The sequence below is a fragment of the Lepidochelys kempii genome, chromosome 10 (genome assembly GCF_965140265.1).
Source record: "Lepidochelys kempii isolate rLepKem1 chromosome 10, rLepKem1.hap2, whole genome shotgun sequence".
In the NCBI taxonomy this organism is placed as follows: domain Eukaryota; kingdom Metazoa; phylum Chordata; order Testudines; family Cheloniidae; genus Lepidochelys; species Lepidochelys kempii.
In genome coordinates this window covers 25517926-25544543 of record NC_133265.1, presented here as the reverse complement: position 1 = coordinate 25544543, position 26618 = coordinate 25517926, and the positions used below count along the sequence as shown (strand labels likewise).

The 26618-nt window shown below is 41.1% G+C and overlaps 1 protein-coding gene across 4 annotated transcripts; it reads left to right on the top strand.

Annotated features, from left to right (window-relative positions):
- The first annotated feature begins 56 nt into the window (after nt 1-56).
- HAPSTR1 (HUWE1 associated protein modifying stress responses) lies at nt 57-26517 on the top strand. Of its 4 annotated transcripts, none has more exons than XR_012161153.1 (5): nt 61-554; nt 1556-1636; nt 7189-7464; nt 23279-23665; nt 26003-26517. XR_012161153.1 is itself a non-coding variant. In XM_073362478.1 (5 exons), the coding sequence occupies exons 1-5, from the start codon at nt 329-331 to the stop codon at nt 26036-26038; spliced, it is 681 nt and encodes a 226-aa protein (XP_073218579.1). In that variant the 5' UTR covers nt 61-328; the 3' UTR covers nt 26039-26517. The 4 variants fall into 4 exon arrangements, 3 of the variants coding, with proteins under 3 accessions (XP_073218577.1, XP_073218579.1, XP_073218576.1); XM_073362478.1 differs by having other exon boundaries at nt 23279-23340; XM_073362476.1 differs by lacking the exons at nt 23279-23665; nt 26003-26517 and adding an exon at nt 17003-18750 and having other exon boundaries at nt 57-554.
- Nucleotides 26518-26618: the final 101 nt, after the last annotated feature.

The window sequence follows — 26618 nt, the reverse complement described above, 5'->3', positions numbered from 1 at the left end:
GGCTTTGCCACTCAAACCGGCAAAGGTGGAGCTAAGCCTGCCAGTGAGAGAGCGAGGGGCGGGTCTTATTTGACAGCAGGTTCGGCAGCTGCCTTTCCTGGGGTTTTACTGGGATTGGGGCGGCGTCTGCGGCTCAGTGTGGTTGGAGCCGGCGGAGAGGTTGGTGCTTGGGAGAGCGAAGGCTGAGAGTATGGGGGTTAGGTAGGAGCGGCCCGGCCCCAGCAGCAGCCCGGCCGGCCGGCCTCCGCCGGCGGAGAGGGCAGGCGAGCGCTGCCGAGTGACGGGGGTCTGGGCGAGGCGGCGGCGGAGGAGCTGAGCCGGCCGGAGGATGGAGGACAAGAAGGAGGAGGGCGAGGCCGAGATCCAGGAGCACGGGCCCGAGCACTGGTTCAGCAAGTGGGAACGGCAGTGCCTGGCCGAGGCCGAGCAGGAGGAGGCGCTGGCCCCGGAGCTGCAGGAGGAGGCGGCGGCCGCCGCGCAGCCCGAGCACAAGCAGCAGAAGCTGTGGCACCTCTTCCAGAACTCGGCCACCGCCGTGGCGCAGCTCTACAAGGGTGAGCGGGGCAGGCCTGCGGGGCGCCCAGCGTGGCGTAGGCCGGGCCGGGGCAGCCGTAGAGCATAGGGGATGAGGGGCGGCGCGACGCAGCGCTACCGGGGGCGGGGGAGGCTCCGCCGAGAAGCTGGCTGAGGAGTGAGCCAGGAATCCTGCGGGGAGGGGGTGGGCGCTCGGGGTAGGCCTCAGGGGAAGCCGGAGGGGGTGTGGTGGGGACGCGGCTCCGCATAGGGGCGGTGGGGGGAGGGGGTTCCTCGGGCAGTGTGAGGCGCGGGGGCTCCGCACAGATCCATAGAGGCGGATGGGGAAAACAAAATGGCGTAAGGTGGAGTCGCCGCCTCCGCCGCTGCCCTGGAAATCACCCTTCCAGCCCCCCTGGAGCAGGGGTCGCCCCCGGGGATACCCGCCGCTCTCGGCCCCCCTCCGCGGCTCCTGTCTCCAGCCGTGTCTGGAGCCCCGGCCCCTCCCCAGAGATCGCCCAAAATGGCGGGGGTTGGGGGGGTGGAAGGGATCGGCCCCGGGATGGCGGCGAGGGGGCCCTTTGGCGTGAGGGGAGGAGCAGACTCCCGGCAGCGCTCAGCGACCGCCGGGGGGAGCGAGGGACTGGGTCCCTCCGCCTAGACCCACCCCGGAGGGGGGGAGGGTGAGAGGGGGTCCCTGGTGACCCGCAGAGCAGCCGAGGGGAGGAGAGCTGGGGACCTAGCCCTCCCGAAGGCGGCTCCTGCCGTCTAGCCCAGGGAAGAGGCACCGACAAAATGGCGAGCGCGGGGCCGGCCCCATTGTGCACTGGGCTCTGAGGGGAGGGGGCAGGACAGGGCGCTGCGCCGGCGGTCCTGAGGCACCATCGCCTGTCCCGGTTCCGGGAAGCGGGCGCGGTCGGCCTAGCCACACCCCGGTCCCGGGCTGTCTCCGGGAGGCTGAACAAAATGGCGAAACCTAACATGGCCGTTCGGAGTTAGTGCCTCCAAAATAAACAGCGTGTGTGTCCTTCCACTTCTGCAGACCGGGTGTGCCAGCAGCCAGGGCTCTCCCTCTGGGTCCCCTTCCAGAATGCCGCCACTGCAGTCACCAACCTCTACAAAGGTAAGGGCTGGCCCGGGTGCTATCCCCACCCTGCTCCCAAGTGCTGGCTTTACTCATGAAATCCAAGCTGCTTCCTGAATCTTGTAACCTTTCCTTGGCCACTGTAGTTTGGCAGCAACTAACTTTCTTCTTGGCTCATGTGAGTGACTCACTTAAGTTGTTCCACTCCTGGGCTCTTGCACAAGAACCTCTTAACATGTGCATGTGTTTCTGATAAGCTCAGGAGAGGAGTACAACGGGTCATAGCATAGTATTTGACAGTGATACCTTTGTATAACTTGCAGGTTTAAAATAAGTTGGTTGAAAGGCAGACTTCATGCTCCAGATGCAAACCTCAGAGGTTGTGTGTGTGGGTTTTTTTTAAGTAAGGTTTAATGTCTGCCAATGTTGAAATTTGGTTATAGGACAGTGATGCTCATTCTTTGTTAGATCTCTTACCTGTATCCGTTAAATTAATGCTTACCTCTTTTAGTGACTACTTAACTTTCCCGATTCCCTTTGGACACCTTAACTTTCACTAATATTGTAATGTACAAACAGAACCTGCTGGACACCTATGATGCACAAAAATGTAAAGTCATGTTTAGCAGTTTGATTAGGAACTCTTTCAAAAATGCTGTTCCTCAACTGTAACTGACAGAGTATCATGACACTTAGATTTTCTACAAAGATACACTGAGTTTAACTATCAATTTCTAGCCTCTGATTGGAAAAGGTACTTATAGGTCACTGTTGCAGAATGATCCTGCTAGGAACAGAAACATTCAGTGACTTTCCCAAATCAGCCTTCTGAACAATGCAAACTATTGCAGTGTGGCTCTCATTACTGTCTGTTCCCTAATGGTGATGAGTCAAAAGGAGAACCCTAAAATAAACTACCCCTTTGCTTGAGTGAGTTTGTTCTTGCATGATTTTGTTTTTCTTTATGTCTAGAATTCTACATGGAACCACGTATATGCATGCTTTATCTTTGATTGTTAGCCCTTGGCTGATTTTGTCAATCCATGGATTTGTTTTAAATGACTGTACTGAGCTTAGCAGTGTAGTATATCTGAGAACAGATCAGGCTTCTCACCATGCAGTAATAAATGGGGAGGAAACAGTAGATGTGTAACCATTACATTGGAGACTTGCTTCTCCTTTGGAAAAATGCATATACAGTACATCTCTCTGTATCTACAGTAGACCATCCATGAAGAGTTAGTGAAATTGATGTTGTAATCTCTGCTGTTTATGTAGTTCCACAAATGGAATGTGGGCCTGAAGGAATAGCCAGAAACACTAGTCCTAGGCTTTGACTTGGCAGCTACTAAGTGTTAATCAGCCATATTTCCCTGATGACAGTCAAACTGCAGCGGAGCTTCCACTTTATCATCTATCACTACTTGATAAATAGGAGCTGTTGTGTTAATCAGAGCTATAATCTGGCTCGAATATCTACTGCCTATATGTGAATTTTGATAAACTGGAATCTTATTATCGATTATTGTGGCTGTTCAGAGCACCTCCCCACTTTAGGAAGGACTTCTTGGATTCAGTTAAGAATTTGATTTAAAGTTTTGCAAGAAAAAATAAATTTATGGCATTGTTCTGCCATGATTATGTAACAGAAAAACTTGAAAATATATTATCATGAAATTAAAATGATCTGGCTCTCACGTGAATGAGATCATTTAAATTAAATGATTACATGATAAATTGATAGTCATTAAATTACAAACCTTTTTGAAAACATTTACCTGTTTTTCTTCCAAGTAGCAGTGGAAATTACTGAGTATTTTTAGTCTCTTGTGTATTTCACAGCCTTTGTCAAAAGTCAGTTTCAGTGCTTCCTCTATGAAGTCTTATTGGCTGCAGCCATGTTTACACTATGGGTTCTGTACTGCCTTAGCATAGATGGTTACTTTGATGGAAGGGGTGTTTCAGTCAACGACAGTAATCAGCCTCTTGGAGCAGCAGTAGTAATCAGCCTCTTGGAGCAGCAGTAGCGAGATCAATGAAAGATGCAGCTAGGACGATGGAAGAATTCTATGTGAGGAATGAAGTTGGCTTAACTACTGTGCTCGGGGTGTGAATTTTTCAGAACTTAAAGTGTAGACCAGGACTACCTTGGCGGGGGGGGGGGGAGTCAAAGTAGGCTTGTAAAAAGACACACAGGCAACGTGTTTCAGGTATTTAAAACTGTCTTTTTAATGGACTACATTAAATTGCCTACATTTCAAGGGGACAGAATCCATCTGAATAAAGCTATGCACAAGGAGAGTTAGCAGGGTAGAATGGTAAACACTGATGTAATACTAAAAAGTTCTAATCGTTCTTGTTGCTCTTTAAGACTTGGTTTATTGTGGTTACTATCAAAGGTGTGGGAGGCAGTGTGCTTCATACGAAGTTGCAAAAAAGTCATCTAAGGAATATTGTATGATGAATCAAGCATCTCAAACTGCCTACATCAGGAACATCTGTTAAATGTACTTAAACCCATTTTTTACTTGGTAACAAACTACTGGCATCTTTTTAAAAAAAATTTTTCCCTGAGATCTGGCCCTAGTGAGATCTGAATAAACAATAAAACAATGTTTTTCAAATCTGTTCAGTTCTCCTTCACGCCTCAATTTATCTGCATATAGTTTTCACTTTTAAACTTGATTCAGCTCTTAGCATTTAATCACTGTTTGTACATATTGTCCAATCAGTTGCAGCACTGGGCACCAAGAGTATTTTAGGTTTTTTTAGATCTAATGACAAAATGTCCATCTAAACAAAGAAAATGGGCTGTTGTTCACTAACTGTCCTCCAAATCCTATTTGGTTTGCCCTGAAAATGGTTTGGTTGCTTGTTCAGAGGGGACACAACTTTTCAGTACCATTCCAGAAAGTGTGCTAGAGACCTTTTGGAATGTGATGTCTAGAAATCCTGTTGGCCATGACTTCACTAGGAAGAAGGGATATGTTCATTAGGATATTAGGTGTTAGGTTAGACAAATCAGTTTTAACACAAGTTTAGTTATTTGTAGTCTTAGTTGATGGAGCTGAACCTTAAGGGGAGTGTAGGATTGATCTAGATCAGCTATGTGTTAAAACTACAATTACCTGGTCTATACTATATTAAAACAGCTTTCTTCCAAATGAAGGCAAGGCTTGTCCCATCTACACTAGCAGCTAAATGCCTTCAGCATCATATGACTGGAGATCGTGGTCACCCATTGTTAATGGATCTCCACAACAGACTACTTTTCTTAGTGTAGATGGCACTTAACCGTGATGGCTTTATGTGGACTCTGTTCTGTCCCCCTACTTTTCTGTGTTTGAAGGTGATCCTGGCAAGCAATTGAAGGAACACTGTCAATTTGAAAACTAGTTTAGAGTTCTTAGTAGCTTCTATAAGTAGATCTGCATCATAGTCCTTCCACCAGCTTTTGTAATCTCATATTTTCCTAGTCTTCAAAAATGTTTCTTTAGTTGTGTGATAAAATCAACATAAATACTGTGGTTTTGACCAGGCAAAATACTGTCAAATTCACATGATAAACTGAGAGAAGTTATTTGTTTCTATAACTATAATCTTTTTGGTGTTCCTTTTAACAGTGTGAATTGAGCATCCTGTCTGAATAGTAACTATCAGACTTGGACATCTGAATATTAATATGGAGGAGGAATCTTTCATAGGCTTACCACTTCAAATATTTTTATTATAAAGGATGTGAAATTGTATATTTGTGTTATATCTACACTTTATACACTAAACACATCCAAAACATACTAGGCAAATACCATGTCCCAAAGTTTTAACTAGAAGCAGTTTGAAGTGCTGCTGATTTTTAAACTCGGTTGATGGGCTGAAGCATTCCTACTGGTTGTGGTCAGAATAAACACTTTTTATATATATATACATACATACACGAATCAGGTAATGGTGCCTTGTAAACAAATCTTAAATGATTGTTCTACTGACCTTGATTCTCAAATATAATATGGCAGTTTGGAAGCTGGCTTGCAGGTAAATAGTGTATAATGCTGTTTCAGTGAGAAACCTTGTTTGAATAAACAAGTATGAAGGCGATATTGACATGGTTTAGGCATAGGACTCTGTTCACTAGTGTTTCCCCAATCTGGGGGAAAAACACCAAAGCTTCAGAAACACTCAATTAAGGAACACTGCCAAGTTCTTAAATGTATTTTTTCTGGAAGATTAAGTAAAAGAAATTGGAGTGGACTTTCCAACATTTAGCTCCATGTCTTCATTATGGAGCAAGAGCAAACATGGTGTCTTATTTACTTGTTCATATGCTGAAATAACTGTTGGCAAAGCACTGAGAAGAAACTGCTGTGGCAGAAACAGTAGAATGAACACAGTTAAGGAGTACAGAACATTATATGTCCTATGTAATATGTGACTATGATCTCAGTAACATACTGATGTAGTTCTTAGTCTAATTAGCTAGAGTTGTTAGGAACTCCTTTAAAATGGATCAAATGATCTGAAAGGATCTACTAGAAAATAACAAAGTGGGAAGCACAGCATGACAACTCACGTCAGTATCCAGAATGAAATTCAGCTTCATAGGAGATCTAATATCTGAGTGAGATCCAGCCTAAGATTTTGTGCACTAAACTTGTACTGGGCTTTGCAAGTAGAAGGCATGAAAGGCTTTTACAAAATATACCTTCATGGATTATAAATTCATGAATATAATTAGTCAGGGAATAATACAAGATGTCCCACATGAGACAATTTACAAAAAATGAAGCTTGGAACATTGCTAAAGTACTAGTTATGCATGGCTGCCTTGAATTCAAGGGATGTTTTCTAAAGAAATCACACCTCTGAAAATTGTTTACCTAGAGCAGAAGGACAAGAGGTTTTGTGTGATAACACTTGGTGTTTGGCTTGTTTCCCTAGTTCGTGTGGATATTCTTCCATTCAGTGGAAGAGAATAACTTTAAGGGAGCATAAAAAGCCAAAACTCATTAGGGGGACTTGCTCAAGTGTAATACCAGAAATTGTTCTTCAGTTTGTTTAAATTGACTTTAGATTTGATGATCTCTTCAAAGTTTCCACTGTTAAGTAGTGATGCAGCTGAAATACCATAGTTAATGCTTTAGTTTTAAACTACTTCAATTTAAACACAACTCTTTGACCCTTTACATCAAAACCTGAGTATAATCATCCTCACTTATTTATAGCAAATACTTCTGATAGCACCATAAACACCAAGTTGGGATTGGGAACTGCAGTGTTGGGTCCTATGCAAACATTGAAAAGAGACCACCCCTGCTTAGCAGTTTAATATGTATAGAATATAAACTGTCTTCTATGAAGGCAACTTTTAAGCTTGTGTATACCAATGTTTGTCTTGATTGTGTCTCTTGAAGATGTTGGAAAAGTGTTACTCTGAACCCCAACATGAGGGAACTGGGATGGACTGTGGTCTCTTGCAGTCTCATTTTTGTCTAATCAGACACATGGTGACCCTTATGAATGAAAAAGCAATAGACTAATTATTCTGCTTCAGATGCAACACTTAAGAACATTCTTTGTCTTCTTTTTTTCAGAAAGCGTGGATGCTCATCAACGAAGCTTTGATGTAGGAATTCAAATTGGCTATCAGCGTCGCAATAAGGATGTGTTAGCTTGGGTTAAAAAACGCAGAAGAACTATTCGTAGAGAAGATTTGATCAGCTTCCTATGTGGAAAAGTTCCTCCTCCACGAAACTCTAGAGCTCCCCCAAGACTAACTGTAGTATCCCCTAACCGAGCTACTTCAACAGAAACTAGCTCATCTGTAGAGACTGATTTGCAGCCCTTCCGTGAAGCCATAGCTCTGCATGGTAACATTAATCTTTTTCAATATTTCTTCTTTAAAGATGGGTGGGAATCCTAAATGAGGAGCATACCTTCCTGTTAAGCTTTGGGGTTTATTTTGAGGCTCCCTTTGCTACAGTGTAACCAGAGAGGAAGTGTATCTAGCATCCTAGAGTAAAGGCACTTATTCACTTGCTCTGAAGGGGTTATGTGGTATTAACAGCTTAGTTAATTGCTAAGACGTGGTACAATTGTTAAATTCTAAGTGCAGGCAAAAGTTTTTCTGCATTAAGGAGCAAATGATTTTTTGAAATTGGTATCTTGTGCAGCAGTGGTCTTGTAAAGTGAGTTTAGGATGCACTTGTAGCCACCCTCTTTCAGCAAAATGATTTCATGTTGAAGAAAGGACGCAAAAAATGTACCGGTCATTTACTGATCAGTGCTGGGTCTGATGATGGGGTGCAGTCTGTATCTTCAGAACCAGTTTCTGGAACATGCTTTTGAAAAGCCATACTTACCTGAGTTCTGGAAAGGAAACAGGCTTTTTATAAAAGCGTTGATCCTACCCATTGGTAGAAGAGTGGATGGCACCTTTCATGTTTAGTTTGTGGTGTCTCCTGAAACGTGGATTTAACCAGTCACTGGAAGGCAGTTTTGTTTTCTCCTCTCTCTGCTTCTGGGGAGCCTGTTGTCTTACCCTTACTGTCCCTTTGCCTTTTTTCCTAGGAAGAGGGAGTTCTTAATTGGCCAACACTCCGTCTTACCTGTTCCTTTTTAGTAATGTACTGCTGCTTTGCTTAGTCAGTTTCTCAGTTTCACTGGTATGATTAGCATCCTGACTGGTCAGGAATGGGCCAAGTGATTTGCCTTTGTTCTTGAGTGGATCGATCAAACTTTGGTCAGCTTTTCATTGCTCCCTGCCCTACTAGTGAAGGCATCTTTTGAGCCATGCTCATAGGAGAATATTCCTTACAGGAAAAGCTGTAGCGTTTTGAGAGAAGCCATTACTAGTACTGCACAGCTGCCATTTTTATTTCTAGGAGTTCTCATTAAGATAATGACAGGTTTCAGAGTAATAGCCATGTTAGTCTGTATTCGCAAAAAGAAAAGGAGTACTTGTGGCACCTTAGAGACTAACCAATTTATCTGAGCATAAGCTTTCGTGAGCTACAGCTCACTTCATCGGATGCATGCTGTGGAAACTGCAGAAGACATATACACGGAGACCATGAAACAATACCTCCTCCCACCCCACTCTCCAGCTGGTAATAGCTTTCATGGTCTGTGTGTATATAATGTCTTCTGCAGTTTCCACAGTATGCATCCGATGAAGTGAGCTGTAGCTCACGAAAGCTTATGCTCAAATAAATTGGTTAGTCTCTAAGGTGCCACAAGTACTCCTTTCCTTTTTTCATTAAGATAATGTGATTCAGGGGTGTATGTCAGAGGAATGGTTCTTACTGTCTAAAAGTGTGATGTTAGCTTTAGAGAAATTATTCAGGTACACAATTTAGGCATTTAAACTTTATGTGGCCCCCAATGTTCTTGGTGTGGCCCCCAAAACCTAGGAGCTGGTTTCTTTTTTTTCCCAGCCCTTACTAGGAATCAGTTTACAACTTTTCTCGTAGGTAGCTTTAATTTTAACAAAGGTCCATGTTCTAATACTCTCGTACCTAAATGGATGGTTACTTGCTTTTTATTGCTGGCTGTTAAGTGCTTTCACCTTTTACCTTAATTAAAAATTATTCACAATGGATAATTTATACACTCATCTTTCATGTCTTCATCCTTTCAGAGTGAAACAATCCCAGCATCTCCAGTGTTATGACTTCTCTACTCAAAGCATCCTAAACCTTTTCCATTCTTTGGGTCTTCTAAAATCTTGATGAGAACACAAATGAGCAGAGTCCTTAAACTATAGAATGATGGGATGGGCCAAGTAAATTACAAAATAAGTCCTGTGAGACTGAATAAATTAAAACTTGAGTTAGGGAGATGGAAGCAGGACCAGGTGGAGGAAATGGGTGTGCATGGAAATAAATAATGGGCTGCTGGCATCTTCAGTTGAGATACTTAAAAAGAGTGCAGTGCTGTGACACTACAGACTTGGTTATAAACTGAAAGAATTCCAATAGCAAAGCCACAGCCAAGATAATAAGATACAAAATGTTTGGTCTCTCTGGTTTTGCATAACAACTCCCTTTCCTTTTGAGAGAGTCCCTTTTTGATCTCTGTGTGTGGGCCTCTTCCTGTAATGACATTATCTCTTAACCTTCAAGTGTTTGTGGAGAAGCAGCTGAGCTGGAACCCTTCTTTTGGCCTTAGGTTTTTTCCCCCCTTATGGCCCCAATTAAACAAAACCAACATTTGTATAGTAAACACACCAATAATTGGGTTACTGTTCATATTAATAAGTTACAGGGCAACTGGAGATGAGGGTGGCAGTCTGATTCTGGCGGTGGTGGTTACATCATGTAGGTGGCTGAATTATTTTGCATGCCTGCTAGGTGCCATTCTTTAGGATTTATGCAGGCAGACTTAATAACTACTAGGCAAAAAATAGTTACATTGCTTTAGGAGCAAGTAATAGTATCTTTTAATAATTAAAAGGGAACTCTGCAATTTTTTTTAAAAATTCTGCACACTATTTTAAAATTCTTTATATTTTATTTGTCAAAATAACAGTAACAATATAATCACACCATTTTCAGCTATTTTGGTAATTTCAAAATATTTGTCAGCAAATAGTTGAAAATGGTGTGATTATATTAATTTATTTGGCAAAATAACAGTATGTAGAATTTTAAATTTTTTAATTTGGTGCACAAATCTCTTGAGTACCAGGGTTCTATGTTGTGCAGTCTGAGTGCAGGCAGCTTGGTGGGGGGGTCTGGGTGCAGGGTGGATCTAGATGAACTCCCCAACAAGCCCGAGTGCCAGATGCAGAGGGAATGGGACTCTGCAGGGGAATCCAAGTAAAGGTTAGGGCTCTGTGGGGGGCATCTAATGGTGTGGGGGAGTGAGGGTTGGTGGGGTGGGGGTAAGTGTGCAGCTGCTTGGGGGTTAATGGGGCAGGGGTACGGGTGTGGGGGCTCCCAATGCAGGGGAAGGCTTGATTCTGGGTATGTTGGGGAATGAGGCTGTCGGGGGGCTTGGTATGGGGGGGGCGGGTACAGATGCCCAGGGGTATGGGTGGACAGGGGGAGCTGCTCCTGTATAGTGAGCCCTCGCCCTGTTGCTGAGGAGTGATGGGGCCAGGAAGTGGGAGAAGGCAGTCGCTGTATGGGGAGTTGCTTCCCCTGTCCACCCAGCCCCCATGTATCTGAACCTCCCCGCACCCAACCCACACCCCATCAAGCCTCACCACCTGCACCCAAAACCCCTGCCAAGTCGTTCTCTCCCACCTCCCAGGGTTCAGAGCTTCTGGCAGGCCAGCTAGGGGAAGCTTCTGAGGTTGATCTGACCCAGCCCCAGGCTGCTCTGTGCAGGAAAGGGGAAATTCCATCTCTGTCTTCTCCTCTCCCCCACCCCACCCCCCCAAAGCCGGGGCTAACATTCCTGGCTGGCCTGGATATCCCCAGTCGTCATCCCCCACCCCTTCCCAGACCACAGGGTGACTTACTTTCCCCTGGCTGCCCAAACAGACACTGCCACAGACACTGCCGGGGAGGAGTGAGTGAGCACTGGTGAAGCTTCTTTGCGTCCCCACAGAAACAATTTTCTGCAGAAAAGCAAAGAGAATATTTCTGCATGCATGCAGCAGTGCAGAATTCCCCCAGGAGTAAATAATTTAGAAACTATGAAAAAGTTCATCAAGTTCCTGTCTGGCTGCCCCTACTCTTCAATTGTACTAAATATCTAGAAATATCCTTCCACTTCTTCAGTTGTTATGTACAACTCTACAAGTCAATCACCCACTGGATTAGTTCCTTCTGATACACATTTTCTGTCTCTTCCTCAGACAGTCTATCTTACATTATTCATCTGGTGACCAGGTTTGTGTTTACCTAGTCTTTTTAAAATGACTGCTTTCCTCTAATTCCTTCTGTCTGAATACGTTTGACAGAATTCAAGAATCTGTCACTTTCCATATCATTCTCCTTACCAATCTTTAGACTCTTTCCAAAACTCAGATGTTTCTCAAGATTTGGAATATTATATGCAGTTTTGGTCACTGAGACTTGTGTATAATCAACTGTCTCTTGTTCTGCTAAAGCTTGCTGAAAAGCAGCACTTGTAGACCAACAAAGAGCACAGAAGTGCACATAAGAAACATTAAGTACATGTTTGTACTTAATACTTTATTAAAAAGTGACACTTCAAGAAACTGTCTTTTAATGTCTGTTTCACAGAAGTGGGAATCAGTCCTACAGTTCTTCTGATTGGCTAATTTTTGGTTTATATGAGCAAATCATAGAGTCTGCAAGATAACTAAGTATTCGAGTGTAGACAGTGATTCCTATGGAGTTATCTTTGCTATGTGATACATCTGTGAAGTTATCTCTGTGTTTAGAATCCATTGAGAGGGAGAAGCTGTGTGAACAAAGGAGTAGGAAGGTGTTTGAAGTGTCTGAGTAGTTGCTGTTTGAATCTGTTTAGGGCTTTCTTTTCTCTGCTTCCAAAAAATATACATCCTGTAGCCATGGGTTAGTCTTGGGAAAGTGAGCAGTTCTACTCAAAATGCGTAGGGAAGAGAGACGGTTCAGGTTCCTGCACAGTGTTCAACTTCGCAAGTGTTGTAAAGACCTGTGAAAATCCACTGATCTCCCTTCTCTCCCCAGCTCTACTAATTTAATATGTGAGATATGACAGGGCTCTTAGATTTCTTAGCTGGCATTCTTGTGGACTTGACTTAGAGGTTAGGCCTCTGCAGTAAAAAACAAAGATTTTGAGTCAAAGCAGGAGAAGCAGTCTATCAAATCTCTGAAAGTGGAGCAGTTCTTACTTAGGGCTGGTCTTCACTACCGGGGTAAGTCAACCTAAGTTACGCTACTCAGCTACATGAATAACATAGCTAGAGTCGATACAGCTTAGGTCGACTTACCACGCTATCTTCACTGTGCTGCATCAACAGGATATGCTCTTTGGTTGATTTACTTTACTCTTCTCTGGGACATGGAGTACAAGACTTGACTGGAGAGTGCTCTGACATCGATTTTAAATAGGTTTTCACTAGAACCGCTAAATCAACACCCGCTGCATCGATTGCAGCAGTTTCAATCTCCCTGGTAGTGAAGACAAGCCCCATATCTTTGAATTGTTTTATCGAAACTACTCCAGTGTCTTATCAGATGTAAAAGGAAATCAAGTTAGGTACTGTACAATGCTAAGATGAGGTAAATAAAGTACAGGCCATCTCGAAAACTTGTTTATGTATTATCATTGAGTTGCATTAGTTACTGTAACTTTTCCTTCAAGACAACTTGTGCTTTGCATAGGCAAGATTCTATGATTTAAGATGAAAAAAATTCTGGAGTCAGAGAACATGCTATCATGAACCAGTGAACCCCTTAATTTGTTCCCAAATCCTTGCTTTGAGCATCAGTACACTTGAATTCATACAGTGTGCTAAAGGTAGACTTTTAAAAACTACATTAACCCAAAGAGAGTCAAACACTGCCACAAAACCAAATGTGATGTTGCAGGTTGCTACCTGCTTAAGCTCCCTCTCTATGGGAATGGCTTAGCTACTTGAACTGTTGGTATATTTTAACTATTTGACATAAACTGATGTCCAGATTGGCTTTTCCTGAAGCATGACAAGAACTGTAAATTAATACAGAAAGCAAAAACTTGTGGCGTTTATGGGGATGTGTGTAGTACATGTGGAGGATAGGTCCATCAATGGCTATTAGCCAGGTTGGGCAGGGATGGTGTCCCTAGCCTCTGTTTGCCAAAAGCTGGGAATGGGCGACAGTGGATAGATTACTTGATGATTACCTGTTCTGTACATTCCATCTGTACAATCACCTGGCATTGGCCACTATTGGAAGACAGGATACTGGGCTAGATGGATCTTTGGTCTGACCCCGTATGGCCATTCTTTTGAGGCGCTGTTTTATGGTGGAACTATTTTAAAGTATATTGGATCCTGTTGCAAGATTTCCTTTGCAACAAGTTTAAAGCTTCAAGAAAAGTGTAGGGCCAAATTTTCAAAACTTATATGTGTGCTTTCTCTAATTACACATGCGTGCTTCCACAACTTTGCTTTCTGCATGTGTATTCCAGTTTTCAGTTGAAGCTGTCAAGCCACTGTTTAGAACACCTGTTCTGTAAAGAAACTTAGTCACAAGATTGCGAGAAGTAGAAATTTACTTGGTCTTCCCCTTGTTTCCTGAACTACTAATCTCCTGTGAAAGACAAGGAACACTCAAATTTTCTCAGAGGACACCTACATTAATGTTAGTGGACCAGGTACCTTCCTGTTTGTGATCATGCAATCACTGTTCCTGTAATAACTAAGGCTATTGTGTATGGGGGGAAATGTTAGAAAAGTTTATATTGTAGCGTAGCATAGCATATAGTCTTTACACACTGTCGTCTCCCTTTGTGCTCCTTTCAACTCCTTTTGCTCTCTTCCACATGGCTGCTTGGTCTCCTTGTGCACCCCCTCATCCCCACCCACCTACTTATTTCCCAGATGCTAACACCTCCACATTCCTCTCAATCTAGAACCAGTAGTATGGTGGTGGGAACTATACAGAACCCTAAAATAAATAGTGACTGATTCCTCTGTCTGGCAGCAGTTCCTAGTAGAGGCAGCTACTCTTTATTTGAAGACTGGCTCTTTATTTCTAGCTACTTCTACAAGCATCCGTGTGCTCCTTAATGAAGACCCTGAAAAACTAGAAGCAGCTGGAGGGGAGTACCCAGCATCCTGTGACTACCACTGTATGCTCCCTAGACCAGTATTAGAACCATTTAATTAATCACAACTCCCTCAACATACTGTACTTAAGGAGTTCAATGCATTATCACTGTTTTTTTCCCCACAAAATGAGTAGGAATGGCATGCTTGCCATGCTATCTTACCCTGTGCCACAGGATCTCTGTTGCAGCTTTGCTTTTCTCTGATTTATTAGAATAGTAAAGTAGCACCCTTGTCTATGGGGGATCTGCATGTGACATTGGAGTTTTCTGAGTTTTCTGGCTGAAATAATTCATTTTCAAGCCACTTCAGTTGTAATGCTCTGATTGGTAAATGCATGGTCAGTGTATACTGTATTCCAGAGTTTTAGCAGTCTCTGCTACTCCATTCTGAATGTACTTCATCAAAAGGGAGTAACTCTGGGTCTGTCAGTGATTGGGATTCTTTCACCTCTATTCTTCTTCTGGAACAAATGCAGTGAGCCTCAGAGTAATGGGAGTGAAGGATCTAGGGAAACATTGATAAAGTGGATTAAATTCATGGATATCACTCCTCCAAAAACCTTCTAACAATGTTTTAATTGCTCTAGCCCTAATACTACCATAGCAAAACTAACCTGGTTACTTGATGATTTAATCTAGGCACCACGTCATCCCCAACCAAAATCCCCTTACCATTTGAAAAGGTCACTCTGGCTTCTTTCTCTAGTATATAAGAAAGATGTGTAACTTTGCCTGCTAGAGATGCCAGCCTTCCATCACCCTTTTACTTGTGTAGTAAACTACTCCCCCTCAAAATACAAAACATCAATAGCAAATAGTACTTGGTAAAGGTATATGCAGGTGAGTGGGTTGAAAGGGAAGGGCAGAGTTAATGTGTGCTGTAGTCATAAGAACATAAGATCAGCCATATGGGGTCAGACCAAAGGTCCATCTAGCCCAGTATCCTGTCTTCCAACAGTGGCCACATGCCAGGTGCCCCAGAGGGAATGAACAGAATAGGTAATCATCAAGTGATCCATCCCCTGTCACCCATTCCCAACTTCTGGAAAACAGAGGCTAGGGACACCATTCCTGCTAATCCTGGCTAATAGCCATTGATGGACCTATCCTCCATGAACTTATCTAGTTCTTTTTTGATGAACCCTGTTATAGTCTTGGCCTTCACAACATCCCCTGGCAAGGAGTTCCATAGGTTGACTGTGCGTTGTATGAAGAAATATTTCCTTTTTTTGTTTTTAAAGCTGCCACCTATTAATTTCATTTGGTGACCCTTAGTTCTTGTATGATGAGTAAATAATATTTCCTTATTTACTTTCTCTACACCAGTCATGATTTTATAGACCTCTATCATATCCCCATTTAATCGTCTCTTTTCCAAGCTGAAAAGTCCCAGTCTTATTCATCTCTTCTCGTATGGCAGCCATTCCATAGTCCTAATAATTTTTGTTGCCCTTTTCTGAACCTTTTCCAATTTCAGTATCTTTTTTGAGATGGGGTGACCACATCTGCATGCAGTATTCAAGATGTGGGTGTACCTTGGATTTATAGAGAGGCAATGTGATATTGTTTGTCGTCTTATCTGTCCCTTTCTTAATGATTCCCAACATTTTGTTCACTCTTTTGGCTGCTGCTGTATATGAGTGGATGTTTTCAGAGAACTATCCACAATAATGCCAAGATCTTTCTTGAGTGGTAACAGTTAATTTAGACCCCATCATTTGATAAGTATGGTTGGGATTCTGTTTTCCAGTGTGCATTGCTTTGCATTTATCAACATCAAATTTCATCTGTCATTTTGTTGCCTAGTCACCCAGTTTTGTCTCACTTTCCAGATCCTTTTATAGTTCTTTGCAGTCTGCTTGGGACTTCACGGTCTTGAGTAGTTTTGCCACCTCACTGTTTACCCCTTTTCCCAGATCACTTATGAATATGTTGAACAGGACTGGTCCCAGTACAGACAGCTAGGGAACACCACTATTTACCTCACTCCATTCTGAAAACTGATCATTTGTTCCTACCCGTTGTTTCCTATCTTTTAACCAGTTACCAGTCCATGAGAGGACCTTCCTCGTGTCCCATGACAAGTTACTTTGCTTAAGATCATTTGGTGAGGGACCTTGTCAAAAAGGCTTTTGGAAAATCTAAGTACACTATATCCACTGGATCCCCCTTGTCCACATGCTTGACACCCTCTAAGAACTCAAATAGATGAGGCATGATTTCCTCTAACAAAAACCATGTTGAGTCTTCCCCAATAAATTATGTTCATCTGTGTCTGACAGTTTTGTTCTTTACTATAGTTTCAATCAGTTTTCCCAGTACTGAATAAGATGTGTGGAGTAGAGAGTATTTACTATTGGTATGACACTTCTGCATTAACATAGATTGATACAGCCTTATATAGAGAATGAAATCTTACTTTTGCAGTTGGTGTCATGGATTGCATTGTAGGGAGGGGCAGTAAATAGGTGGCTATATGTAGCAATAGACAATGGATCCTGTCTTTCCATTGTACACTTCAGATAATGATTCCTCCTGTCTCCACTTAATTATTTTTTTAAATGGACATTTAATCTCAACAAACCAAAATTTCTCTGGAACTTGGATAAATTATCCAGAAGACTCCAGTAATTGCTACTTAAACTAAATCCTCTTCCTATTTTGCTGCTGATTATTATTTCCCTTCAACTACAGTGGTTCTCACACTGGTCCAGAGACTTTACTGGTTGTCATCTGCATTCGAGTTACAAGTTAATATTTCCCAGTGGACCACTTCTTCCAAAATGAATCTTCTTTTGTGAACTTCATGAAAGATGGGAAACCATTATTCTACTGCATGGCACTTGGAGTTCCTTCATGAAACATATCCTCTCTAGTTAACCATTTCAGGCTCATGTTATAATTTGCTAATGTGTAAGGTTTCAATGTTTGTACCTGAAATTATTTGAAGCAGCCATCAAATTTTAATGTACTGCAGCTTCCGCTAATGCTTTGAGATGGATTTTCATGCTAAATATATGCATCTTGAATATTAAACTCTAAAAAGGCTCTTGACTGTACTTGCACTTGAAATACTAGTATTGCTTTCTTGTCTTCACTGGAAGACTTTGGCAACAGTTAAAAAAATCTGAATAATGTTGTCAAGCGTTGTAACTTAACCCTGGAACTCTTCCTCTTCCTTCTTCCATCCCTAAATTGAGGGGAAGGGCATGCTGAATTTCAGTCTAAAGTGGTACAGCTCCTGCTACTCAATCTCAAGCCTTTCAATAAAGAGAAGGAAGTTTCAGCCTAATATTTCAAATGCAAAAGCAAGCAGAAGTTTTCAAAAATGCAGTCTTGATGCAGCACGAAGAGGAAAAAATCTTCTTGCTTTATGTTTTTCTTAGTTTCTCTATTGTGTGCACTACGATTGTTTGTATAATCATGCTTCAAATTCTCCAATACTTAAAATGCAGTTCTTGTGCTAAACGGTGATTGTCCAGCATTGATCATGCAATGAAAGGTCCCCTCTAATGTAACACACAGCATGTATGAAGGTTGTTTGAATGTCCTACCTTGTGTGGCTGAAATATAGTTACAAGCACAGACACTAAAAAAAGTTGTTAGCTTATTCCTTACTCTAGAACTTATAATAGTGAAATGTCTACAAAGCTTATATTCCTTACTAATGTTCTCTTCTTCTCACTACTTCTATCTAATATCTGTTCCTGTTAGTCTAATCACTTAAGCCATTTAGTTGCTTGGGTAGTGTTTTTAGTAGGAGCACGCTGAAAACTAGAGCCTGATACAGTAAGGAAGATAAACCTTTAGTTTATTGGAATGGTTTCATCACACAAGGATTGTCTTATCTGAACTGTGGGTCATTGCCCTACAACAGTTTTAATTTGTGGGCCCCTAAACAATTTTTTAATGGACGTGTGGACCCCAGGTTGAAAACCACTGTTCTATGGTAACAGTCTTTCACAGACCCCTTAGACATAGTCTGCGGACCCTCACGGGTCCATGGACCACAGTTTGAAAACCACTGCTCTACAATGTCTTGTTTCTTGTTGAATTTAAAGTATTATTCTGTTAATAATACTGACATCCTCCTTCAAACATCCAGCTGCCACGAAATGGCAATTTGCCATTTCAGTAACTTACCCTACAATGCATCTGTTAAACTTTCTATATTTGAATTTGGTAACATAGCTTTTTAAATTGTGATACAACAGTCACCAGAACAGCAATTTATAAGAGAACAATGAGCTGTGCTTACCCTGAGTAAAAGGATTAAATTGTGTGTAATGTTAGCCTCTGTTAACTGAGACAAAATTAGTAATGAGTGCTCTATTAAAGCTTTCTTAAATCTCATTATTACAAAATACACTACAGTGTGCATATTTGATATGAAGTAGTGCAAGTTAAAGTACAGTTAATAAAGTACATCTTGTGATACATTATCATTGCTCTCCAGTGTTCTTTCTCTTTGTAGAAGTTAATTCAAAATCGGTTCCCCGGTCCTTGTTAATTACAGGCCTGTTTGTAGTCTCATTTTAATACCTTTCTAAATGTGTCCTGGTTATTGCATGGGCATTTAAATGTACCATTCATACAAATTTATCTAAATCTCTTGAAAAGTAAGGTGGATGTTCAGTGTACGCTTCAGGCACTACTGTAACCTTCACAACCTTGATCTTTAAAAAAAAAAACAAAACAAAAAAACTTTTTTTTTAGGCATAACAAATGTGCTTTTCAGTTCTGGGCTACGTATCTGTTTAAAAAAAATAAATAAAAACACTTTTATCCAATTGTTTAATTGTCACTTGGACAGACCTCTTTCAAAAAGGTAACACTTGATAATGGTGTGTGAAACTAAACCTCAATCTCGTCCTTACAGAAATACCAACTTAAAAGAAGCTTCAGTTCTGGCCCTTGAGCTCACTAAGCTTTGGCTTTAAAATGTTCACTCTCCTCTATTACATGCACAAGTCAAACAGGCGAGACTGAATTCACAAGTGAATCTTGACTGGTCAAAGTGCTGTAGTCTGTTGGCTGCCATAGTTGTTGCATATAATAGTAAGTTGGACAAGTGTCATAAGTTGATGACCATTTACGTGAACTAATGCTGAACGTGTATATTGGACAAGCCTTAGAAGAGGAGTGGAGCAAATAGCAAACTTTTTTGTTGTAAATTTGAAACATTTGATCTTTTTTCAGGATCCTTTGGGTATTCTATATCAGAGACAACACTAAAAATTTTTCTATTCATCATTTTGTATTTTAGCTTGTAAATCTTACAATGCTTAACCAACATGGTGCAAATTAAGAACTTCACAAGAAACTTGCTCTGATACTTAGACTTATCAGTTGCATCAGTCATGCAATCAGTATTGTGACTATTTAACCAACATAACTAATAGTGCAGGCTCTGTATACTCCTGGGGAAGTTCTGCGCAGTGCAGAATTTTGCAGAAATTAACATTGTGCATGAAGAATTTTCTTTCTCCCATAGAAATGGGCTGCAGTGTAGTTGGTTGCCAGTAGGGGCTGCCCGACCCAGCAGAGCCCAACTCTCACATAGAAGACACTGTGGAGGGGAGGGAGCTAGAGGGTTCCTGGGGGCTGCAGTTCCCAGCATGCCCTGATGGAAGGAGAGGGCGGCGCACAGGAAACTCCACACAATCCTGGGACCAAGCATCAGTCTGTTTCTCTCTCTGGATCCCTGGGCTCGGGGGGGGGGAGGGTGGGTGTGTGTGTGTGTAAATGAAGGAGGCAGGTGTCTGGGCAGTGAGGGGAAGGCATGTCTGGGAGGCGAGGGGATGGGTGTCTGGGCTCACAGAGGGACCAATGGCTGGGCTCTGGGAGGGGAGGGGGCAGGTGTCTGGGTTCTGAGGGGGAGGAGCTGTGGGCCCTGCAGTTGGCTCTAGGAGGGGATGGGTGTTTGGGGGGGTAGCAGGTGTGGATATCTGGGCAAGGGGGGCCATCCTGTGGCTGAGCTTTGGGGGAAAAGGGGGGGGGTATTTGGGCCCTGGAGGGGGAAGGGGGGTATTTGGGCTGGGGCTCTCGGGGGAGAGGATGTTCAGGAGTATTGGTGGGGTGTGGGAGGCGTGGCTGTACTCTGGGAGGAAGGGGTTGTGGGTATCTGGCCCTCCTGCTGGGCTCTGGTGTGGGGAAGGTGGCAGAGAAACAGGAACTGGGTTATCATAGGGGTTTCTTTAACACTCTACTTCTGGGGGAATTTTTGTGTCTGTATGGTCACAGACATACTTGCTGACAGGTATTTTGAAATAAATTACCAAAATAATTGAAACTTGTGTGATTATGTAGTGTTGTTTTGACAAATAAAATGTGCAGAGTTTTAAAATATTGTGCGCGGAATTTATTTGTTGGCGCAGAATGCCCCCAGAAGTAGCTCTCTAGTAATCTGCAAAAATTGCAAATTTATGACAGCATGTGAGTTGTAAATTCATAAGCAGGAAAAGCATCACCGTCACACATGTTGCCCTGCACTCCTTGTTAGTAATACTATGTGCTTTTCAAAAAAGGTTTGTTATGTAACTTTGGTGGTAGTCATAGTAAAACAAATCTTATTTTTGTGTTAAATATATCTTCAAAATCTAAAGACTTGTCTTGCTTTTGCAAAATGTCTGTTCCAGTGACTCTGTGAATTAAAGCATTATTTAATTGTGATATTTTGGTAGTGCCCAGAGGACCCCTATGGGGATGTCTTGGATTTTTATCTTGCTTTAGATATGTGTTTGGGAAAAGCACTTACTAGTGCTCTAAACAAACACAAGCTTCCACGAAGAACGTCAGAATTCTTAACCTATTCTTACAACCTGCTCTGTGAGGGAGCCCCATTGATTTTATTGCTGGTTTGTGGTCATAGGACTCAGCTTGCAGCATTTAAGCCCTTGTTCAGCATTAACATACAAGAGGTTAGTTATCCTGTTAGTATGTTTCTCCTCTCACCACCACACTGCACCTTTTGTATACCATCTCCCTATCTCTGTTCTCTCGCAAAGGGGTTTCTGGCAACTAGAAATGGACCTCAAAGTGCTGACTTGTTTTCCTTTTCCTGTCTGATGCATCACCTTATTTTAATGTTGCTTTTACTGATCATTCACTTTTGTGTTATGGGGAAAAGCAGGTACTGTGATGCTGGCACCTAATCTAGCAATTTAGTTTTTAACTCTAAATGCACTTCACTCTAGCTTTCAGTAGCATGAATGTCCATGAGTCTCGGTGCACTTAGAGTACTTTATTTATTGTTTGTCCTGTATTTTCCTTTTTTAATGAGAACTTTTGTTAAGCTGGTGGTCTTGCAGCATCGGGCTGTGAAAACAACCCCGTAGGAAGCTTACATACAAATGAACTTTTAAAGCTTGTCTAAATTTAATTTTAAAAAATTAATGAACCTTACACACTTGAAACTTAATTTATTCAACAAAATTTAAGTTTATTTTAAATGCATTTGTCAGATTTCAGGGTAGTTTGTATGGGCTGCTTGCAGCAACACTAGGCAGACTTTCTTTGGGAATTTGACTTTAAAAAAAAAAAAAGTAGGCAGATATAATACCCCAAATAGATTGTAAGTTGACCATACAGATCTAGGTTATATATTCAAGATCCTATACTGAACTCTTTGTAACAAGTGGATGAGACTCTCACTTCCAGCAAGAGGAGCTTCTTTACTCCTCCTCTTGCTAGAAGTGATGTGTGTTGACAATCTGGTTCTGCCGGCTGCTTTTCTTTCCTGCTGCGTTGTTTTGTGCTCTGCCAATATACCTGAGTAAGCTCTTCTACATGATATTGATTGTATTTTGTTCTCTGTTCACAGCTTCCATTTGATTCGCAATCAGTGTAGTGAATTATACTCCCTTCTAAGTGCTCTTGAAATAACAAGGTGTCATGAATCTGAGCACTTGCTTATCTTAACTTGAAATTATCAGGACAATGAGTTTGTAGGGAAAGAATTGGTAGATTCATACTTTCTGTGGGAACACACAAGCATATTAGGGCTGATCATGTATTAGAACACTCTCTGCTTTTGCCAAATTCTTACACTGCAGTAATATGTTCTAGTGTCCTTATGTAACAGAGAACGTTGTTGAATATTGCTGTAATTATCTGGAACAGTCACAAATATTTCAACAGTAAAATAGTGTTAATTCAGATACTGAAAACGGAAAAGTTCTAATGATTACAACCTAGAAATGGTTCACAAATCTTGTATCCAAAATGCTGTCACAGGTACCTTGCCCATCTCTAAAACGTTTGCATAGCTTTATTCAGACATCTCAGCCAAGTTAAGGCCTTGTTTAAACAACTTTAGTGGTATCTTTTGGCATTTCTAAGAATAAGCAACTTTAAAGTAAAAACTTTGCTTTGCTACTTTTGGAATCTTGTTCAGTTTGGCTGTATAAACGTCTTGTCATATCAACACAATTCCTAACGAATGAAAATGTAGCTTTTTGTTTCCAACTTGTATGAGTAATTCTGGGAGTTAGGGCAAGTCAGATCAAAATCAAATGCCCTAGAAACTTACTACTAGGACAGTCTCGAACTGGATAGTTAAAGTACTTACATAGTAAGAATAGTTCATTTTTAAATGGATTACTGCTTAAATTGAAAGCACGCACTTCAGGATAGGTTGTCTATACGCTCATATATCTAGATTTGGGTGAAGCAGGTTTTTTTCCTCACCAGTGGTTGATGCCTATCATGAGATTGTAAACAGCTAATTTCATATGCATTGCATAGGAAGCAACTTTAGCAGCTCTACGTGCTCGAATACACTATATGCTGAGAAGGGGCTGACTATCAGTGCCTACACAGGCATACATATATACAAGTGGTAATGGAATGTGTCTGACCTATGAATTTTCTAGCATATTACAGAAACTTCAGTGAAATGTACAGGAAACTAGCTCATCTTCTGTCTTGCATTATTGCCTTTTTAACTTTCTTTCTTTCTTTTTCTTCTAGGACTTAGTGGTGCAATGGCTAGTATAAGCGTTCGTTCAAGTACCCCAGGCTCTCCCACTCACGTAAGCAGTGGTTCCAATGCTAGTCGTAGGAGAAATGGACTCCATGATGTTGATTTGAACACTTTCATATCAGAAGAAATGGCACTCCACTTGGACAATGGTGGAACTAGAAAGCGTACCTCAGCCCAGTGTGGCGATGTCATTACAGACTCACCAACTCATAAACGCAACCGAATGATCTAAACTGCAAAAATTTCAAACCCACCATGCTGCTTGAAAGCCACTTGATCCTCAGAGTACTATTGAAAAGGAAACATGAGGCCATCTTCCCATATTCACTGTTTAAGACAAGTGAATTCAATAATTGCCATAAAGGAAGTTTTAGGTATTACAGTAGATGCCTCTTGTAACTACGGCTTTCTTAAACTATATTCTTAGCAGAGGACATCAGATATTGTGTAGTAGTTAGCAAGATCATCATAGGCGAACATGTATCCGTTCCAAGGCTAAAAGTGACCTTACTTGTATTCTTAAAGGGAAAGGAAATATCAGATGTTTTATTTGGTTATAGAATGCTTTGTCCTTATTTCCTGCTGTGTTGAGTATTTGCTTCAACAGTATTGCCAGTTTGACTGAAATTGTCTAAAATATGACTTGGCATCTTTGTCAAATCTGCAGGCTTCCATTTTCGCAGCACTGTATAAGGCACCTAGTTTCTATATAGTAACAGTGTGCAAGTTATAAATATTGGACTGTGCCCTTTTTAGTTTTAAAAGCAGTTGATAATTCTGGTGATTGTGTGATAATGTAAAGAGGTGCTATGATGGTCATGCAATTAATACTTAATATTGAATCAATACAAGGATCTTTATTGGATTCACTTTGTGTGTTTTAGTGCTCTGAAGTAGCAATATTAAACTTTTTCCCCAATTAACTTCATAGGGTTTTACATTTTCAGTTTAAGAACATATATGTACTTACTGGTATTATCCTTGTAAACATAAACAGTGCAGACTGCACCACTGCTGACCTAAATTTAGAGAAAGATGTCCTGTAATTTGAGAATAGGCTTTTTTGTTCAGTATTAGTGAAGGGTAGGTATTGTGTACAACCGTATCCCATTTTACATTGTGTGAAGTAATTGCCCATGTTGGGGAGGGGTGGGAGGTGAGGGAATGGGGAACAGTTGGAAAAGGGTTGTGTTCTGTCTGCTGATGAGCAAGATTTCTGGTCACTTACGGAAACTGCTTGGAGTGACTAGCTTGTGTGTGACATCATCTTTAGGATGAAGTGATGTGCAGGTTTTGCCAAGTGCTAAGACAATAACTTCTAGTTTTAATTCTGAAGAAAAGATCTTTCTTTTCAGTAAATGCAAGATAACATATTGGATGAAGATAAAACCTGCTTTCTTACAATGTCTTTAACTGAATGCCCTGATGAATATGTAATGTTGAAAACTGGCTACACAGTTTAAACTTCAATCCAAAAAGCCAAGTGTGGATCAAAGATGCTCCCTCTGCAAATCAGTACTGTTAAGTGCAGACACTTCAAAAACTCATTACTTAAAGGAGAACAATTTCTAAGTTAAAACAGTTTTTTTACGTTTAGAAATATCTGATCTTGATTTCCTCTTGGTGGCGAAGAACTTTTATTCAAAAGCTTCTGCTTATGAGGAGGGCTAAAATAGGGAGAGGTGAGGAGATGAAGAGCTGCTGACTTGATGGGGAGGAGGGAATATTTGAACCGGAGGCCCCATCCACACTGTAATAGAAAACAGACATTCTTTAAGCTTGCCTTACATTCACTTGCAGCTAAACAGAGATCTAACACATGGATGAGGCCAGGCTATGCTAGAACCACCATATTGAAAATTCTATTCTAGTTTTCTGCCTAACTTAGATCATGATTTTGAACTCTGTTCTAATATATCTTGGCCACAAGTGAGTGTATGCTTAAGCAATTTAAGGTAAGTTTACATTCTACTAGTTTACATTCTCCTGCCTGAGCAGCTGAGGCAGGGTTACAGCTGTTTCTATTTTTTATGATAAAAAGTCTTCTAGCAAAGAAGTTCTCCATCAAAGGTAGGGCATAGTCCAGGATACATCATGTTGTATTTTTCAAAAATTTTGGAGGCCATCTTTATATATTCTAAGAGGAATGATTTTGTTTTTAATTTGTATATAAATCAACAGGTTCAGGAGTTCTTCAACAGTTCCATAGTACTGTGCTAAAAGTTCGCAGTTCATGGAACCATCTAAGAGTCTTTAAATAAAATTAAAAAAAAATAGTTAATAATCTGTTTGCGGTCTAATGGCAAACCACGTAAAAAAGCTGCCAGTGTATGTACAATTAAGTTACTACTGTTGACCTAAAGCCATAGGGCTTTGTGTGATATTTATAATTCTTTTATAAAGTATAGAACTAATTTCAATTCTATGAGACTTTGCATTTTAAACCAAGATTGACTTGTAAAATGGGATTGTAAGACAGTAGAAAAGATGTTAAAGCAACTTTAATTCTGCAAAATGACCTACTTGTAGGATATAAGCAGAGGTATTTCTTACCCATGAAATAGAAACAGCAGGTGGGTGTCACGATCAGCCTTGAATAGACAAATGTGCCACTCAGTGATGAAAACATTCTGAAGCCCCCTTCCACTTATTAATTGAACTTGTTCATAATTGTGCAATTAAACCAATTTAGGATATCTTTGTTTCCTTAGATCTTTGATGCCGAACATTGGGATTTCTTGATGTGAGACAGTTACTACATGTAGTATACTAATGTTGGAGCTCCACGCTATGGAAAGTACTGGGTTAAATGTGACTTACGCTTAAATCTATCCAAATATGACTACACATGGAGCCTAATCTGTTTTAATTTTTTTTCAAGTGGAATAATAAATGCCTCTGTTTAAGTTAATGCTTTGAAGCTTTGCATTCAATTTAGTACCATTTAAACTAAATTCATCAAGCTTTTTTGATTTGTGCCATTTTTTTTGGTAAGAGAAAGCAGGCTTTAATATCTAACTGGTTGCATTAATATTTTTTGCTTGTAACTTAAATATTTGACGACTTATTTTTACCATCTTCCATTGGTATTTCATTTAGCCCCAAATGTTACTTGTTCTTTAAATGTTAACCCCTCCCAAAAATGACCTAAAATGCATGTATTCACCTGATAAACAGAAGGAGAGCAGATTGTTTCTTTAAAAAAAATAAACATTCAATTCCAGTACCCATGGTTTTGAAGACTTTATTTCTTGTGCCAGCGTAGGAAACTCAAATTGTGGAATGTTGCTTTCAGGCACTCTATCTGAGCAAGAAGCAAGTTTCTCT